General features: G+C 38.1%; 1 protein-coding gene across 1 annotated transcript in view; it reads left to right on the forward strand.

Moving 5' to 3' along the window:
- The window catches only part of LOC139118920 (low density lipoprotein receptor adapter protein 1-A-like), a 58254-nt gene extending 41124 nt beyond the window's left edge, over positions 1 to 17130 (forward strand). The window contains exon 2 of the mRNA XM_070682488.1: positions 14933 to 17130. Coding sequence (XP_070538589.1) covers positions 14933 to 15165 — 233 coding nt within the window. The 3' untranslated portion in view covers positions 15166 to 17130. The remainder of the gene's footprint in view (positions 1 to 14932) is intronic.
- The last annotated feature ends 3785 nt before the right edge of the window (positions 17131 to 20915 follow it).

A 20915-nucleotide genomic window follows, 5' to 3' on the forward strand; every position in this document is an offset into this window, starting at 1 on the left:
ATGTATGTATGTATGTATGTATGTATGTATGTATGTATGTCCGTTTGTGAGGCGTCCGTCCACTCAAATATCTTGAGAACCGCAGTACTTACTGATTTGATATTTGTTGTGTAGATGAAAAATATGATTTTGAGAAACTGTTTTTTTTAATTTTTGATATTGTTGAAAATAGGCAAATTAATGCCAAAAAAGGTGTTTTGGTAAAAAATCTTCTTCTTCATAACCGCTGGTCAGACAGCTTTGTTATTTGGTATACAGGTCCCTAGGGATAACCCAACTTAGATTTGTTCAAATTGTGATGAAATATGCAAATGTGTATTTTTAAGGAATTTGTTTGTCATTTTTGGTCAAAATTTGACTTACATTGTATGTAATTCTTGCACTGTATAAACCCTATCAATTCACCCAGAAAAAAATAATTAATGTGATTTTAAATAATTGAATTAATTAGGAAATCATCAAAGCCAAAATAATTTAGTGTGGAATTATCAGAAAGTTCAACTTTTTTGACAGTTCATAGTGAAATGCTTACCATCTTGGAGGATTAAAACATGGAAAGGCAACTTTCCTGAATCCCAACTTTGATATGTTCTTAACCACCATTTATGTTATCTAAAAGAAATTGCTCATAATAGTTTGTCATGATAGGGTGGTCAAATAAATAGAGATAGAGAAAGTTCTAATTTCCATTTATGGTTGACTTGGTAAGGATAAAATAAGATTACTTTTTGAGGAAAAAAATAGAGTGGTCAATTAAAAGAGTGGTCAAAGTGATAGGGTTTTTATGGTAAAGCTGGGCTGTAAGATTCCTCATGTGCTATTTATAGCAATTTTGCAATCTGTGTAAACAGTGCAATGAAAGTGTAACATGATTCCTTATAATGCTTTTGATGACCTTGAACTTCTTAAGTTTCAAACATTTGTCTCTTCAGTGTGCTTTCTCTGAGTACGTACAGTCTCAACTTATTCGACAGAACTTACTTACAATGTTAATTTGAAAGTTAAAATGTGCTTGGTTAATAGGATGAAAATAATATATTAAAAGATAACCAGCTCAAGATTCTTTATAACCTGACAGATATGCTGTTTTTTATGACGTAAATCTTGATTTAAGCAAGTCTTGTTACTTTAATTAGAATGTAATTAACTCTCGTTTATTTGCTATTATAGACTAATATAGTCTGATGAAATATGCAAATCTGTATTTTTACGGAATTTTTTTCCATTTTTGGTCAGGCCATCCTGAAATGAGCTATCAAAGATATCCACCTTCTTTATCAATACATGTGTCACAAAAGGTTATTCTCTACATAACACTGCAGAGCTCTGTCAACTGTTGAGTCGCTTGTTTTTTCAAAACCGCTGGTCAGACAGCTTTAATATTTGGTTTACATGTCCCTAGGATGACCTTAGTGAGATAATTTCATACAGTCAGGAAATACTTAATTTTGTATCCATGTCTATAGTAGCTTCAGGGACTTTGGCCCTATGTTTTATTTGTATGACGTCATTGGGCTTAAGGTTTTCTTTCTCTGTATTTTTGAAACCTGGCACTCAGCCCTCAACTGTCTGCGCGTCCGACTCTGTCTACAGCCGTAGACTCTTGAGCCAAATGCTAACGTGTTCCTGAAAAGCGACGCCACGTGATCCGGTCTTATAAACACTCTCTTATCTTTAAAATACTAATTCTTTCCGGGGGAAGTGAAATTAAAAAGCACGTGTCTACGGATTTTCGGCACCGATTGACTTCGTCTCACAACGACGGAATAAAATAAAAGCTTGTATTCGTGACTCTGATTAAATCAGTCCAAGTGAATCTTTCCATCGTAGCTGAACGACCGACAGCGACTAGGAGATTGCACCGAGTAATTTTTATACATGATTGAGTTCCTTTCGTTCTATCAAAACTAGCGACCTATTTTCTGCAAAATATTCCGCCTGTGGTAAGACATTTATCACACGAATTCATACAGCAAGTCTATGTATAATTTGACGAATGAAATTGCAAGGATCAATCGTTCAACCGCGGGCAAGGAGCACCGGGTTCATTTTCATTATTTTACCAAGTAAACCCACTGAACGCAGTGTATCGATAGTTTTTGCCCTTCTCGAGCTGCAAGAACGCGCCAAAATGCTATACAAGAATGACATGTGTCATGGAAAAGTAAGAATATTTTAATACAAATAGTTGCGTAATTTCTCTTGTTTCTTTGACGTCTTTCTTGCCGACTGCCAATTATGTGTTCCCTTTGGGGTCCAACTAATGCCGTAGTACTTGTTCTCAGAATGTGCAGGCTAATGGTTAACTGGCGAGTCTGTCAAACAAGAAATTTATGTAGGCTATAAGTGTACCGATGAACCATCTGTACTTATGTGGAAAGAAAGATCGTCAGTATAAAGTGGCAATTATGGTTCACGTCAAATGGACTTTGTACATGATTATTTATCCTAAATACTAGACATAGCTATGATAGAAAGCTATAATATTTCAAAAACATTGAGTCTTAGCTCGTAATGCTAAAAATACATCCGTCGTTTCCCTACTATGAAATATTATCATGCCCGCTATAAAAGTGGAATGTTGCAAGTGAAAAGAAGCGGTTTGTGTGCATGCCTGTATGTGTATGCATGTGTACGTGTGTGTATGTATGTATGTATGTATGTATGTATGTATGTATGTATGTATGTATGTATGTATGTATGTATGTATGTATGTATGTATGTATGTTATGTATGTATGCATATACGTATGTATGTATATATATATTATATATATATATATATAATATTATATATAATATATATATATATATATCTGTCTCAGTTCATTTATCTATGCATCGATCTATTCATTTATACATTTATATATCAATGTATGAATATGTAAATGGAAGAATGGATGGGTGGATGGATGGATAGGTGGAAGGGGTTGATAAATAAATGAATAAAAATCTACTAGTGGAACTGTTTATTTTGGAAAGGTTATAGAGTATTGACGGATTGATCAGATGGAGTGTGTCGATATGCTTGAATCGATCCCGAATCGATTGTCACAGATATATCGCCCCCAGGCGGGAATCTGCCATTAACAGGTGACTTGTAAACAACATTCACCCATCTACGCAATCAGAGGTAGTACACTTCAAACAATGAAGGACATATCAACGCTGCCCTGAAAATTGCTGTACGCCTAGCATTCATGAGTGTCTGTGGTTCTCTTGTCTTTCGTCATCCGTGAATCCACTTCAGCACACAGCGGCATACCAAGCATGTGAAACATAGCTTCTGTGGACAGTAGAAAGGTTGTGCGAGTGGTACATTTTGTGTAAAGTGGTACATTGTGCATAATACACAGTGTACCACTCCGCACACCATTGACCAACACGGCGATACAGTGTCCATATCGTTAACACTCTCTCAGGCACACTCTCCACTGTCAGAACAGCAAAGGACGTCGACCCCCATGCTTATCCGTACTTTTGATATTAAAGTTTCAGAGCTTTATATATCTAGAGGTTCGAACCATTGATATCCTGACCTCCAGGAAAATGATAGCAATGCACTGTGCAGCCAAGCTGCTTCCCATTCCAAGTTTATCGTCTCCTATCAACCTTCCAGCTGTTATTAAAATTGAAAAGAAGAAAATCATAAAGATGTTTCTTTCAGCTGCCTTATCAGTCCTAGCTTATCTATACACTTCAGTAAAAATCGAATCCAGGACGCATATCATGCGGAAGTCTATTTTCATACCGAGTACTTTCTCAGACTAACACAGTTGGCGTATCTCATGATCAGTAGAAACGAGATATTTATGAAAGATATTTCAAGGGCCAATAACTGTAACTTTTGATGTTTTTCCCCCATAAATTCGGTTTTTAATGGAACCGCAGTGCATTGCTCTACTCCCCAAAGTATGATGTCATACACAGTGTTCAGTTTGTCAACTCAGCCCGTACATGTGTGAACTGCATTGTCATTGACCTATTGCTGACGAGTGAATTCTGGTCAGGATTAGAATTCAAGTGTAATATATCATTTATCACATACATGCGCCGCATTGACGATTGAAATAGTGAGTGTTTCGATATGTTTTGGGGAGTAGAACAAAGCTTGCAATTGACCTACAAAGCAGAAGTAACCAGGAGGATCACCAAATGTTACAGCCTACCGGTCATTTAAATAATGGAAATTATTTTACGTCAGATAAACCTAGGAGAAGTGCCAATATGTAAGACTGTCACCGATTGCATGTTTTATTCAATTGAAAGCGTTGCCTTGCTCAACATCACATTTTCTCTGCGACCATACACACGCTGTTTTGCAGCTTGTCAACAAACATAAGACTAAAATAGTTGTAGAACGTAAATCTTCGTGTTCGTTCCTCGTATTCGAGCGGACTAACACCACAACGGGAATCAGTTAGAAGACAGGGGCTAGTTAATTTTCTTAATAGTTGCAGAGAAAAATAAAATCTGCATAATAAAGCGGAAACGAAAACTGAGTGTCCTGTGTTGAACGAAAATGCCATGCAGTCATCATAGCTACTAAAGTCTCGTAAAGTCTCGCACATCACGGATAACAACCTACTCGCTCAAGTAAACAAGTCTCATTTTCAAGAAGGCGGCGGTAAGAATTGCCTCACCACACGGTAACATTCTTGCAAAGTTTTAACGTCGAGCCGTCGACTTTCGAAGACCGATATTATGATTGCTATACTGCAAGGACGGTGTGTCAATGACTCTTCAAGCATCATCGTCATTTGACAACTAATAGCTTTCCCGTATGTAACAGCTATTCGTCTCTGGAATGATGGCATATTCCAATATTGACCTTCGATCGACTTCGCATTCCTCAGATAAAGACTGAAAGATTTATTTCCCGGAAAATTGATGAGTTTACTATCCACATTATCTGACAAATTACATTTGAATATCCTTGTCCTCAATTTAACCCCCTCCCGTATTAAACAAATGAAACCGTCAACAAATTCAACGATAACAAGGAATTTCAACGCTGTGCATTCTTACCAGGCAAATTAGCAGTATATTTCACTGTAGAAACAGGTTGAACTTTTTCACTGCTGTAGAAATTCTTCATGACAGATGAAGGCGACCGCATTTCCACTTATAGGCCGCTACTGCTTTACTGCGCCGTTGTAGATTACAGACCATGAAAGATATCTTCGAATGTGCGATTTCATACGCTGCAAAAAGATACATTGAGAATTGATGACTGCTTTGTGCGGTTTAAGTTTATCAAAATCTGACAGCGAATTGAATACAGTCTGAAAGTTGTACGCTTGCTGCTGATAAATACGCCAGTCCAAACATCGAACCCGTGATGCATTTCACAGTATGAAGAAACACTGTCGTGAACAATTTAATTAGCTTTTCTCCTATGCACTGAGCTTCTTGCTTCCTTGAGAAGACACCTGTAAGATTCAGTGATGTGAGTATATAAGGGTGTATTATAATATATATATATATATATATATATATATATATATATATATATATATATATATATATATATATATATAACACATATATATACATTATATATATAATTATATATATACATATATACATATATATCCACATATATATACATATGTGTGTGTTGTAGTGTATGTATGTATGTATGTATGTATGGTATGTATGTATGTATCTATGTATGTATCTATGTATGTATCTATGTATCTATGTATCTATGTATGTATGTATGTATCTATGTATGTATCTATGTATGTATGTATGTATTATGTATGTATGTATGTATGTATGTATGTATGTATGTATGTATGTATGTATGTATGTATGTATGTATGTATGTATGTATGTATGTGTGTATGTATGTATAGTGTGTCCTTGGAAGGTTTATCGTGACTGATGCTGAATTCATCGATAATCAGTACATATTATATTATGTCTCGTGTGATTGTATTTAATTTTCTATAAATATTAATGTGACCTGTCAATATTGCAAAGCATATAATGAAGTTCCCTGGAGGGTTCATGTAAATTTCAATACCTTCCGCAATGAACTCTAAAAATTAATGGGCATATAGGGAAACCGACATGTCTTTATCAAATTACAATCACTCTGCCTATGGAATGTCCGGACGCATTCATTAAGACAGAAAAAAATTAATTTACTGTCTCACAGACATGCAGAGACTCTTTAAAGCTTGATCGTCCGATTATCCGGGAAACACTCATTCGGTTGTGACAGAAATTGTCTGGATTTACGTGCCAATGGTTTGTTGAAGTAAAATTTGATATATGGCCAATAAAGATGTTTCATTGTGTCGCTGTTTTGACAAATAGAGCACGGCACAGATATAGTCTCCGCTATCTTGGAACACGATGATGATGATGATGATGATGATGATGATGATGATGATGATGAAGATGATGAAGATGATGAAGATGATGACGATGATGACTGAAAGAGAGTGGTCGCGACGGAATACCTCTGTCTTTCTATTTAGCTCTGTCATTATACTGGCGAGGTCGTCTCTAATGTACGCTTTACACACATGTAATGACAGCGACGTTTTCCAAAAGCCACTCCATTGAAAGCGCCGTAAATGTTGATCCCCAGTGAGTCTTTATGCCTGTAATTTTCCAAGCAGGCTTCCCTAGCAATTTAGCGAACGGTAAACTTTGTATCAGCGGTAATGGACTTCGGGGTCCAGAAAGATGTCTGCGATATCAACCTACGCCGCTTCGGGTTCAGTGACGTCGATGAAACTCGTCCAATCCATCAACAAAGATTTATCTTCGTCTCGGCGGGAATTTATAGTTTACGTTTTCTTAAATAGTGCAAAAATTAATGTTTTAATCGTCGTCTTATATTTGCGGCTTCAATTTCATGTTAGTGTGGCTCGCTGTCTGTCGATACAGAGGACATTAAAGCATAAACTTCATGCATTCAGCGAAATTATTCGAATGGCTGCTCCCGGATCTGTATTCAAATACAAATTCTTGAGCGAGCCTCTTGGGTCTATGATCCAAATCGTCACTAATACGCTTTTCCAAATATCTAATCTTCCTGCTCACAATGTACAAGGAAGATAAACGCAGAGACATGAATATAGATTTTGCGGACTATGCAAAGGATGAACTCTTTCCCGTTTGTCACGAGATCTCATGAGACTTTAAACTTTAACCTGTAAGACGGTTGTCAATTCTCATGCGAAATAACGCCGACAATTTCTGTACCTCAGCACTGCATATGGCGCACGAGACGTTGCCCATGCTAGACACGTGCACCACTGTGACGTATTTGTGAGATTTCATAAAATCTCGTGCAGAGCGGGAAATGGTCGTTTGTTGACATACGGTTGTAGACTCTGAAAATTTAATCGAGTTTCACATGCAGTTTAATCATGATCTTTGGAAAGTCGCCTGAAGAGAGATATCTCAGTACATTCAGATAATTTGCAATGGTTTGGGTGCTCACTGGGTTACGTGACATGCCCACATATGATCGCCTGTATCTACAGATTCATGGACTGTTGACATGAATTGATTTTTCCCTTCTCGGTTACTTTCTTTCGAATTGAATTAATCTGCGTTGACAATCTCAAATGAAATGGTCAAATTAACCGTTAATACAATGCTCTTGTATGTCAAAGGGTTCGAAGTAGCCTCTCAATTATTTCTTAATCAAGAAACCTTAAAAATAGAATACTTTCAAATATTATCTTATCTTGTTACTTTAACGGGTAGGAAGCTTAGGCTCTCAGTGGATGTCATTTACGAGTCACAGCGACCTCTATCATAACAGATTATTGTAACCTATCTTACCCAAAAATATCCCTGGTGCTCGTCTGGTTATGCACTTCATTCTGATCACCCGGACGGCAAATTCACGGCCAACGTCATCAGGTCTCAACAACTGAAGGAACCAGGGTTGGTCTTTCGAAATGAATGAACCGCCATCGAAGGAACACTGTGAAAACGTTTTGCTAGTCGGGACTGGAGTAGCGTTTGATTTTTCCCTGGTTTAATGGGGCATTTGAGTGTTCATTTCAGCAAAAAAAGTGAAATTAAATCAATATTCACCCATTCAGCAAATGCATAAACAAATCTGGCACAGTATTTGTATACATACATATGTCATATCTCTATCATTTCCTTGTGCTGGTATGAAGCCATTCTCATATTTCAGTTCAGTTCAGTTCAGTTCAGTTCAGTTTATTTCAATACAGGGCCTCGGCCCATCGTACAGAATATTTACAAAATACATTAAATATGATCGATGGTCAGTGAATTTCTAGCCGGACACAAAAAAAAATGTATAAATATACAAAATCAGACAGAGAGAGGAAAAGGAAGAATGGTTATAATCCAGTAGACAAATAAAGATACAACAACAATTCAGTATATTCAATGAGTCATAACAGATATCTGCTAAATTGTCAAATCTGAAACTATTTCATCACGACGTTTAAAGGCATTCCACAAATACTTAGAAAATTGACAAATAACTTGTGGATTTGGGGAAGATAAAATTCTAATCAGCTTGTCCTGTGATGGATTTATTCTCAGTGACATTGGTATATATTCATCTCTAATGTCTGCATACAATGGACAAATAAATACAAAATGAAACTCTGTCTCAATAACTCTTATATCTTTTGCATTTTTACAATAAACACACATTCTTTCCTGATATGGAAGCTTTAAATGACGCCCGATCTCGACATTAAGTTTATGGCAAGAACAGCGAAAATTTGATAACACAAATTTGTACTTCTGGCTTAAAATATTTTGAATGTCAACCAGTATATTTAGCATATGGCTGCCTTCCACGTCTACGTCCTGTGCAACGTGGGTAGGGCTTGACGGTTCGCTGCCAACTATCGGCCGTCTAATATTTCCCGAACTTGTGAGAGTTGTCTGCCTTCTTGGGCCTGGATTTAACTCAATATCTCCACTCACTTGAAGCAGACGGGAAACATGAGGGTTTGCCGTCACTTCAAACATGCCCACAATATTTGTGCACGTTGGTTGTCGGTTGAGCATGTTGTCGTCTCCGATGAAATCACACGCCTCCAACGCGCAATTTTTGAAAATGGTGCCCAAAGAATCTTGAGCAATGTTCATGTCAAATTTACCATTTTCTTCCGTCCATGCATGTAAAATGTCCACGGAGAAAATTAGGCCATTTGTAGCCAGCATTACATAAGTAATGACAATGCAGCAACATACACACCTGTACAGGAATTCGTTTGCCTCGGACCACTCGGTATGCGGCGTGTACCGTTCAGTTGAAACTGCTCGCCAACTTTTAGGGTGAAGAAACACGCCAATGGCAACTCTCCAAGCCACAATTCCAATTCCTATGATTCAGATAGGTCTTATATATCTTGCGGAAACATTGACAGGCAAAACCCGAATCGTTCATGCGAAAAAAATAACAAGATTTCAGGACACCAAGTGCTCTGGCTATGCCTTCGTGTCAGGTCACGTGACCACGATCCATTCTCATATTTCCCTCATTTACAATGCCCGCAACCTTGAACGGGAGAAAAATTCCTCTCATTCCCCTCCTTTACCTCCAAAATAATAGAACAAAAAACCTGTTGACACATATGCGGCACAAAGATACCAGTATGAAGATTTGATAGCCGGCTATCACACGTTCACGCACCCAGTAGCCTATGATCGGAATTCAAGACATTTCTCAACTACCAGCTAAATTATTCAAATAAAAAGTGTATAAAATAGTGGAAAAAAGGACTGAAAAGAAATTCCGGGAGGCACTACGCTTGCGTGTAGATCTGGGTATAACCCCGTAGTTAGAGTAGTTTTAGTCCTTGACTTAGTTTATTATTTAGTTTAGTTAGGGGCATCCTGGTGTCTCTTCCTTAGCAGTAAAATTGCCAACCACCGTATATCTTCGTCTCCGTGTGAGTACATAAGTTTCCCCAGTATTTCCCAGCTTAAGTTCCCGTGTACCTCGAGTTAAGCCAAGCGAGTAAGATTCCCCGACGACCAAGAGATCTGCATAGACGTTCCCCGCGACCTTCTTTTTTTTATTTGATATGGTGGAGTACTTTTCCTTTACAATCCTTACTATTTGATACATACATACATACATACATACATACATACATACATACATACATACATACATACATACATACATACATACACATACATACATACATACATACATACATACATACATACATACATACATACATACATACATACATACATACATACATACATTGTATACACATTGTATAAGCCCTAAAGTATGTACGAATACACCCGTGTGTGCTTGTAAGTGTATATGTATATGTTCTTGTCTATTTTTGTACTCTCCATCGGTGCAAACTGTGAACAACACCGTGAATAAGAAACTTTAAAGAAATTTCTTGGTGTTACTTGATAACCACTTCGTTATTGTTATTCCTCTTTGCGACGAGCTTCTGCGTGCCGATCGAAGCGGTCCCATTCATTGCCTGCAGGCCTCTTCGCTCTGCCGATCAGCAGCTGCTTTTGAGAAAGAGAGATATCGATGGGATTTCATTAATGGAACTTTTAGCGTTGAGAACATGTTTACTGATACGCCTGCAAGATTGCTTTAGAATTGTCCTTCGATTTCTAAGAAAGTACATTTTGTGTCACACTCCACGCGTGAGGTCTATAGCAGTATGTGACGTTCTTTTAGCTGCTGTACATCAATACCCGAATTTTATCAAGTTGTCATGACAACCACCTCTTCTTTGGAGATCCGCCGTCGGTGAAATTTTTAAAAATATATGAGTTCATTACTTTCTGTGGAGGGCGCTGTGATAGTTGTCGTGCATTCGAAAATGTAGACTATTTTCGTCATGTGCAAGTTCTCTGTAATCCTGATCATGCAGAGTATGAGCAAAAATTCTAATACCGTCATTTTCCAGGTGCGCACTACCTGAAAAAGATTGCAACAAACACGTTTCCATTCTTATTGAAATGAATATCACCTGCGTATCCTCGTGAAAGACAATGCGCATGGAAATTGTCCCTGAAATCAAAAACGTATGCGATCTCATGGATTATTTCTTCGTGGAACACACGGAATTTACCGCGTAAACTGAGTGATGTTGACCTCGTGACCTTTCCAGGTGCCATTTTTGTGTACAGTGAAGGACAAACCGTGAATGGTGGATTACTGTTCTCACCTTCAGCAAGGTTCATTAATTTTGTCCATACAAACTTGTCGCTCGGTCATTCACCATCCAATTTTGATCTGCATTTATGATACCTCGACTTGTATCAGCCATAGACTGGATTCGCAATGATAGAGTGGCGGTTGATTTAGTTAATACGGTGTTAATGATTCGCTCCGTTACCAAGGTGACGTCAATCAATGTACAAATCAGACAGATTTCGTCCAATCGCAGCTTTTTCTGGCACAGTCGTTTTGATGATACTTTCATGATTTCTTGTCAGAGTTACCATGCCAACACAATTCATCTTGTGCAAAATGCAGTGCTGTTGTCGATAATTGCATTCTGGTCGCGACTGGAATTCAGTTTCAAAAAAATCGGACAATGGACACATGCAGGCATTCTCACGTGCTTTTTGGAGTAGAGCAAGAAAATGTACTAACAAATATAACGAAGATGCTAGATAATGCGTCAAAGATTACATGAATGTATAACCACCGTCCCTCGGACGGTGGTATAACACGCTTCGAGAACAGATATTCGTACTCTCAAACTTTTACAATTCTTTTCTGATATATCACTTGTGGGGGTTCATTTTAAAGCTCTTGTTTTAAGAAAACTTTTCAACTGCTTAGTTTTTCGAAATTCGAAAACTTTATTTTTCTCCACAGCATTAACACAAGGATGGCGGCCATTTTGAATTTTAAATATCGGTAAATCTTTTGGCCCTAATTTTTACTCTTGATTTTGAAGGAGTATGGTTGAAAGATTCCTTACAGAATTAAGATTCCTTATGGTGTCCAAAGAGCATGTTGAATTGTGAAATAGAAAATGGAATAGCATACACAGTTGTGGAATAGGATACGGAGTAGTGGAATAGCATGTTGAGTAGTGAAATAGGATTTGCAATGGCATGTTGTGTTGTGAAATGAAATTCGAAAGAGCATGTTGAATTGTGAAATAGAAATGGAATAGCATACACAGTTGTGGAATAGGATACGGAGTAGTGGAATAGCATGTTGAGTAGTGAAATAGGATTTGCAATGGCATGTTGTGTTGTGAAATGAAATTCGAAAGAGCATGTTGAATTGTGAAATAGAAAATGGAATAGCATACCAGTGTGGAATAGGATACGGAGTAGTGGAATAGCATGTTGAGTAGTGAATAGAAAACGGAGTTGCATGTCAAGTTGTAAAATCAAAGTAGTAATTTTGGCATGGATTGGACACCATAATTCGCTGTAAGAAAAGTTTGAACAAATGTTTAAGCCTTTCACTTTGAGGGTCGTACTACCTTAAAGGGAGTTCTTAAAGTTTTAATATTCTCTCCAGCGTTACGAAAATTGTAAACAAAGAGATAATCGATCAACGTGAGGGCAGCTTTAGGTAAATGCTCTATGAAGAAGGAAATTAAAAGTATTCTGACTGTCTGTTGAATTTTTAAACTAAAGCTTCAGGGACGCTCACACACATTGAGTAAGCTTAATTGTTTGGTATTTTATAGTCTTGAATTCAGTAGCGACGAATTATGATGATCGCTTGACCTGTATGACATAAACCTTGACAAAGTCTTGCTCGCAGAGTAATATAATTACAGTAATATTCGTTTCGCAAGGGTTGTCTCAGCACAAGTCCTGTATTTTATACGTTCATAATTGCATCCAGTGGACCAGTACAGTTTCCGCAATCGATAAAGTAATCAACAGTACGACACGGAGTATACAAGGTCACCTTGTCACTCACCGGATTCCTTCAGTGACTCGTTACAATGAGAAAATACATAAACAATCGCAACATGTGTACCTTCACTTGGTCAGCTGGTAACCTAGCCCGCTAAAACTAAAGTGAGCGGCATGTCCACACGATATTGTATTCGACAGGCAACTCGTTCCAGACGCAGTATGATTAAACATCTCTCGCCTCTGTGTAATTTATGTTTTCTGCGTGTGTTCAAAGCTATCGGTAGCAGCACAGAGTATCATAGACAGAGTGGCAACACTTGCATGCCTTTTGTTCCATGCTCGTCTGGGTAGACTATTGGCTTTTCATATTAAATGAGCTTCAAAGGTGTTAAACTTTTTGGAGGCTTTGTTTGTGGTTGATAATTACACGAGATTATGCGAAACATACGACGAGATGGCATCGTACTGCCAGTCGCGTAGCAACCATAGTTACTTTGTGAGCTCTCAGGCCAGAAACACTGCTTCACGCCATCAAAACATAACACGCCAGCAGTTTCATAAACATGTCCTTTCTTGACGCACGTGTAAAAGACGGTATGACTGACCGTAAACCATTGAGTAAAACCAGACAGCATCGATAAAAGACTTTCAAATTTTGTTCAAACACACTCATTATATATTCATAAAAATATGAGAGGAATTTTTAAAACGGTAAAACCCTCTTTCCTGAAGCTCAAAACACTCCCGTTTTTGCCAGCACATCAATTCCGATCAGCACCACACGACAACAACAACACAAACTTTGTCGAACATACTTTCGCTTAACAATTGTGAAAATCCGAAAATTACCGAAGGGTGCATGGTCGGCACTCTTCGGAAAAGAGAGCCAAGAGCTTCGCGAGGCGAGGCAAACACGGATTGCTTATGTAACCGCTTCACGCCTTAAACAATAGGTGTTGCCACTCTGTCTATGATACTCTGTGGTAGCAGCAAGCGGAGCGGCGGTGTGCGTTGCAAACCATCGGCAGGGTAACGTAGCAGTTTAGTCCAGCTGAGCTGGATAATTAATCTAAAAACACCAAACAAGTAATCATCTCAACATCCTTACACGTTTTTATACATGCTCAGTCACTCCTCAAGTGATGGAGGGACTGTGGTACAGGCATATAAACACCGGATGGCCTTTTTTAAGATATGAAAAAGCGCCAGTATGAATATTATAAAAAGCATTCAGGTAGTATTCGCCTCGAAATTGGATAACTGAAACTTTGCTCCATTTGAAACTTTACTCAACGAAATTTTAATGATTAATCCTTTTCGAAGCAAAGAAAAAAACTCAGGGACTAGCTGGCGAAATTTGGTGCTACAGAATCTAAACAAATTACCCCGGCAATATTTACCGATACTTGAAATTCAAAATGGCCGCCATCCTTGTTTTAACACTAACGCCAAAAATCAATTTCCAATTTTGACAAAAATAAGCTTGTGAAACTTCCGTTACTCCATGAGCTTCAAAATGAGCTCGTACAATATATAAGTGGTAGACCAAACAAGTATTGTAAAAGTTTGAAAGTCCAACCGTCTGTCCCCCGAGGCGCATTCTACGTTAAAGGGAGGGGGTCGTCGGCACTGCGCGTGTGCGACTTTCTTCTAAAAAAACAATGAATTCAATGCGTGATATCTAGATGCATCGCGTCAACATAGCTGCAGCATTTAAATTTTACGATATTCATTTTAAAGCAACATGTTTTAACTTTCATCAATCGCCAACGTACCCTAGATACAGTGTTTACATCGGTCGTAGGGGTCCCTGGCAACTTATTGGTAGAGTGGCGACGACCCCTCCCTTTAAACGCTGAGCATCTGCAATATTTATTATGCAGATAATTGATATTTTTTCAGTTTGTTTGTTTGTTTGTTTGTTTGTTTGTTTGTTCTTTTGATGTTTGTTTGTTTCTACGTTTAATTGCTCCTTACGTTCTGTGTGTTTTCTGTTGTGTTTCACCACTTTTGTGGAGGGACCGTGGTTTCACCATCCAAATCGACTAGCTGTCTGATTGTGTGACTTTTTCTTTCGACAGTTCAAGCAACCGAAGATTCAGCCGAATCCTCAGACGAATCGGATATACTCTCACCGGAGGAAGAAGCCAGCATGCACCGCGAGTTCACAAGGCGGGAGTCAACTATGAGGAGACCCAGCCTGCTACCCCTGGGAAACATCCTGGAGGAACTGGAAAACGATGAAACAGTAACGGAACTGGTTACAGGGGAGAGTTCACCGAACCACGGTGATATGTTAGACTTGCAACTATAGACATCCTGGCAGCTGAATGACGTCATATATTTATCTGAAAGCATGATTCAAACTTGTCTGTACACAAGGCATATTTTTTAAACACTTCCTTTCATTTTTACCCAAGACAGCTATGGCGAAAGTGTGTATTCTAAACTAGAATATCCCTGCTTTCATATCTGTTGAATGGCGAATAGCAACCCGGCGCGAATAATTACGACCCCCTACGCAGTGATCATGAACAGATGTATTACAGTAAAGGAAGAAAGTCCTTCTCAAAGGGTATGTGACGTCATGCATCCATCCGGGTACTTTGAGATAGGTGGTCGTTCAGATAATCGTCCGAAATTACACTACCATGGAGAGAAGCAGACGTGCTGCACGACGCTTTGATGGTTGTTTACTTGTTTATTCAATAACTGTATCACGTCATGCTTGGAGAGCCGAATGCATTGTGGCAATTGTTATCATTTATACATGTTCAAGAATTGCTGGACAATTTTATCGTAAAAGTCAGACTTTCCTACAGTATTCGATTTTCAATATTGATAATGGACAGTAAAATATTAAATACACACACACATATATATCTATATACATATATATATATATATATATATATATATATATATATATATATATATATATATATATCACATGTTACTTCAAGTACAGAGTAATAACATCTGATACTAAAGTTTCATGCATGATTATGACTTTGTACTTGAAGTAATTTGTGTTATTATTTAACTATTAAGCTCTGCTTTTTAACATCGAGCACTGTAATTTCGCACAAGGACATCTGAATACTATATATATATATATATATATATATATATATATATATATATATATAACATTCATAAACGTGACACGATTAGCACTAACATGGAATAATTTTATATTCATATTTTTCACAAGTTCTCATAATTCAACCCTGTAGCTGAATGATGCAATGTTTCAAATTACTCAAAAACACAAGTATTTAACTTAAAAAGAAGAGCAGATGAGCTTACATTTGCAGATTGAACTGACATTAATTCAGGTGCAGCCAAGAACGAACAATGCACTTTTAAAGGGGTCTTTACTACGACAAGATATATTGTGCATGACAAGTAGTGTGAACTGATTAATTTTAAGTCATGAGGGTAATAAATTAGCTGTTCATAAATTGCCCTCCCACTGAAAATTTTTTGACCCCCCCTCCCGCACTCAAAATTTATTTTTACCCACTCCCTACTTATTTTTGCCTGTTTCCCCTCCCCACTGCCAATTTTTGAAGCTCCCCCGCCCTGAGGCGAAAAAGACTTGCCGATTTCCCCTGCCCTGGAAAAAATCCCCCTCAATATTTGTCATTCCATTTCTCCTGCAGACATGAAGCTACCCTAGCCTAAGATGAAAAACCTGTCGATTTTCCTGTGCCCTGTGAAAAAATTTCCCTTAAAATTAACATTCCCATGCAGACACATACTTCAGTGATCTTCTACCGGAAACACCATGGCTCAACTTTCCTTGTCCCCGTTTTAAAAGTAGCTTCCCCATTGTCCTCATTTTTCGCCAAGCCCCGTCCCCGGGACAATCAACCGATATAACCAATATCTGCCCTGCCCGACAAAGAAAACTAAAGCTTGCTCCCCTGCCACCTAAAAATATGTCCCCTACCCGAGCAAAATTAAAATTTCCCCTGCCCTCAAAAATTGCTCCCGGAATAGTTTTTTCAATGAATAGCTCCGTTGGCTGCACCTATTAATTCATCATCCAATTATCCTAAATTAGTTCCAATGGTGTTACGTGTATAATATTGACATATTAAGCAAGACAATTTTGAATTTGTACAATCTGATATCATTGGTCATGCTTCCAGAGATGTTACAAGGGTAGTGCCAGCTTCGGGCTTTCATGTATGGTCCTTACAGTTTATATCAGTGGACCTGGCTTCAGATGGCGATTGAGAATATAAAGCAGTCTCAACATTCCTAATTCCAAGATCTGCTGTTGTCAATACTCACCCCCCCCCCCCCCCGGAAGAATACAATTTTCCACCGACGATAGCTAAAACAGACCGACCTTTTTGTGGCAAATTTAGTGCCGTTTAGAAGGACAAGGCGAGACGGCGACCAAGGACAACGTTGTAACATCGCCACCTAGATATCCACTGATACGGAAATTGTAATGTACGATTAAGCATATTGCAAGACACTAACATAATCGCATCTCTACAAATATATCGAATATTTTAAACGTCCAAGCAGTTGTATTATCTAAATTAGGTCCTAAACCGGCCGAAAACGTCAAAAAATTACGCATAAAAATGTTATATTGAAAAGAAACTACACCTGGGAAGTAGTTGTTAAATTCTGACAAAATAGTAAAGACTCTGTCGATCTGTTCGACGTTCTGCCAATCTGACAAAGGTTCATACAACATTTGCTTTTGTGTTGCAGTTTAAAGGGAGGGTGTCGTCGGAACTCTGTTCAAAGGTTGCCAGTGACCCCTACGACCAATGTATACACTGTATCTAGGGTACGTTGGCAATATATGAAAGTTGAAACATGTTTGTTAACAATGAATATCGTAAAATTTAAATGTTGCAGCTATGTTGACGTGATGCATCGAGATATCATGTGTGAAATACATTGTTTCGCAAATGCGCAGTTCCGACGACACCCTCCCTTAATGCACATCTCTTTGTCTCTTTGACTTATATCGACTGAATGATCATTCTCCAGGGAGGGAATGACAAGCAATACTAATCAACGGCAGTTTCCATAAAATGAAACAGTATTATCTCGTTACACACAGCAAATCAACACAGGTATAGTCAAACTTTAACTATGTTTTGATTGCAAAGCAGTAACCATGAAATTAACGTTACGGGCTCGTTAAGACAGTATGCGCCTCGAAAGTGAAAGATTTAAACTTTTGCTCAAACTTTCCTCACTGAAACTTTCAATCATTTTTTTCCAAATGATGATTAAAAATTAGGGTTACCTTGCAAAGTTTGGTACTAGAGAAAGAAATAACCTAACATTTACTAAATTTGAAATTCAAAATCATGATGGCCGTCATTCCTGTGTTCATTCTATGGTGAAAATATACAATTTTCTATTTTCGAAAAACTAATACGATTGATAATCTTACTCCTAGAGTTTTCGATAAACCCCAACAATTGGTAGACCAGAGTACGATTGTGAACATTTGAGAGGGTCCGAATGTCAATGCCCGAGGCACATTCCACATTAATTTGAAAGCTATAGAGGGCGCACTTCCACAACGACTGCGAGCCTCTATATACTGATCCTAAAGCTGCAAACCCTCGACAGCAAAGACGACGTGTATGGACATGTAGCGTAAATACTTCATAAGGCATACCTCAGAGACATATATGTTCCATGCAAAATTAAAACAGTATCGACGTGGGGATTTGCTGTTGTGGTTTCCTCTACGAACGCAGCCATGCATGAGAGGCGTGCCGCCTCCAGGCTTCGAATTTCTGTGATGAAGAACTCCCCGGGTGTTTTACAAAAGAGAGCCGAGAACGACGTCTAGCAGCGCCATGCAGTGGTTTAATCATTAATAAGTCTGCCTCATGATGACATGCTTTGGGCACATACGGCATCTGCAAAGGCGCTACCTTTGATTTCAATATGTGCATTATATTCCTTTCCAAGGCGATGTGTGGAAGCTTCCGTGCTGACTCTAAGATGAAATGTCATAGAGAAAGATTTAAGTTCTTGCTGTTGCGAAATTGTAAGTTAAACTACAGTTTCCATGAGAAAGTAACTGATAACTTGTCTTTCCAGTTACGACTATCCTTCATCTTTTGGCACATAATATTTGAACAGTTTGTACGCATGTGAGTTTACTTGCACCATCTAACGACAATATGAGAAACTAAGACACATCTAAACACTAGAGCAACGAACAATTTAAACTACAATAACTCTTTGAAACATATTTAAGATTAATTACATGCGCGTGTGTCTCTGCGCGCAGGTCTGCGTGTGCTTTTGGCTGAGTTATGGTAATTATTGGGCATACATGGATAACTTAAAGTACATAGATAAACAGATACATAAGTTACTGAGATACATAGATGCATGCATAGATATGTACATGGTACATAAATACATCGATAGATAGATACATACACACACACACTTACACACATACATACACACATACACACATACATACATACATACATACATACATACATACATACATACATACATACATACATACATACATACATACATACATACATACATACATACATACATACATACAAACATGCATGCATGCATGCATGCATGCATGCATGCATGCATACATACATACATACATACATACATACATACATACATACATACATACATACAAACATGCATGCATGCATGCATGCATGCATGCATGCATGCATACATGCATACATACATACATACATACATACATACATACATACATACATACATACATACATACATACATACATACATACATACATACATACATACATACATACATACATACATACATACATACATACATACGTACATTGTCATCACAGGATGAAGAAATGTTAATAAAAACGAGAAAACAGGTTTTTTAAAGAGGTGAGTATGATGGAGAAAACAGTGAATATGATTTGGTTATGTTTAATAGAGCAATTCTTGAGATGCACCGGCAGGCAGAAACATGAAAGGTAAATTAATCATGACTGCCGTTGAGAGCGCCATTCAACTGAATGGTCAGTTGAGTTCTGATATGCCAGGTTAGTCGACTGGACTGACCTTCTCTAGTCTTTACTTTACTTTATGATATTTGCCCATCTTGTATTTAAAGTTTTCTTTCAGTTTATTTAAGCATGATCATTTTTAATGTTTATCGTCAAAAAAGTCACTGACAACGAGGTTTCGTCAGACACTTAGGACTTTAGGTTTCGTATAGCTGACATATCATTTTGTTGTGATTTCAGATAAAAATTGAACTCTTCATAAACTTCATATTCCATCCGTATTACAGGTACAACTTTAAAGAACATGTAAATGAACATTGGACTTCCTGTCTCGTGTGTTAAATGATAGGCAGTTCGTCAGGCCGAAAGAAAGCTTGACTTTTGGACAGACGGACACACAGACGTGAGCTCAACTTACCCACAAACAAATTTTCTCCTTGTCTATGACTTAACAAATCACACGGTAAGTGATGAAACTATCCCTGCGTATTGAAAATTAAATACATCGGTCATGGCTAACTTAATTAATCTGACTTCCAGAGGATGTATTGATCAGTACTGTGACCTCACCCTGTAAAAAACGCGTCGACGCTGTTCTGTCAACTTCGCAGAATGTTTCAATCGAAGGCCAAAAGCCTGTTGCTATAATGCGAAACGGAAAAATCTACACGTAGTTATTAGTTTATGTCGGAGCCTTTGACCCACCGCATTTTCAGGTTAAAGCACCTCAGTTCAGGAAGGTAGCTGACACTCCCAGAAGAAATGGAAAATTCCAACATCAAAGGTCGATGCCGCGTGACGAGAAAATGCAGTTAATATGACATCTGTGTGGAGTGCCTTCGTTACGTTTTCAGGCTGCCGTTATTAAAGAACCAGTTGCGACAAAGCTTCCAAACAGGTCAGTGAGGTGAACCGCAGCGTCGGGCGATGATCATGAGAGACCGTTGGTCGATTCTCTGGCAGTAGATGCAGTTTACAAATCAGAAGTTGCTCCCATGAATATAAAACGACATCGTTCAGTTTTCTGAAGACA

The sequence above is a fragment of the Ptychodera flava genome, chromosome 19 (assembly GCF_041260155.1).
Source record: "Ptychodera flava strain L36383 chromosome 19, AS_Pfla_20210202, whole genome shotgun sequence".
Lineage (NCBI taxonomy): Eukaryota > Metazoa > Hemichordata > Enteropneusta > Ptychoderidae > Ptychodera > Ptychodera flava.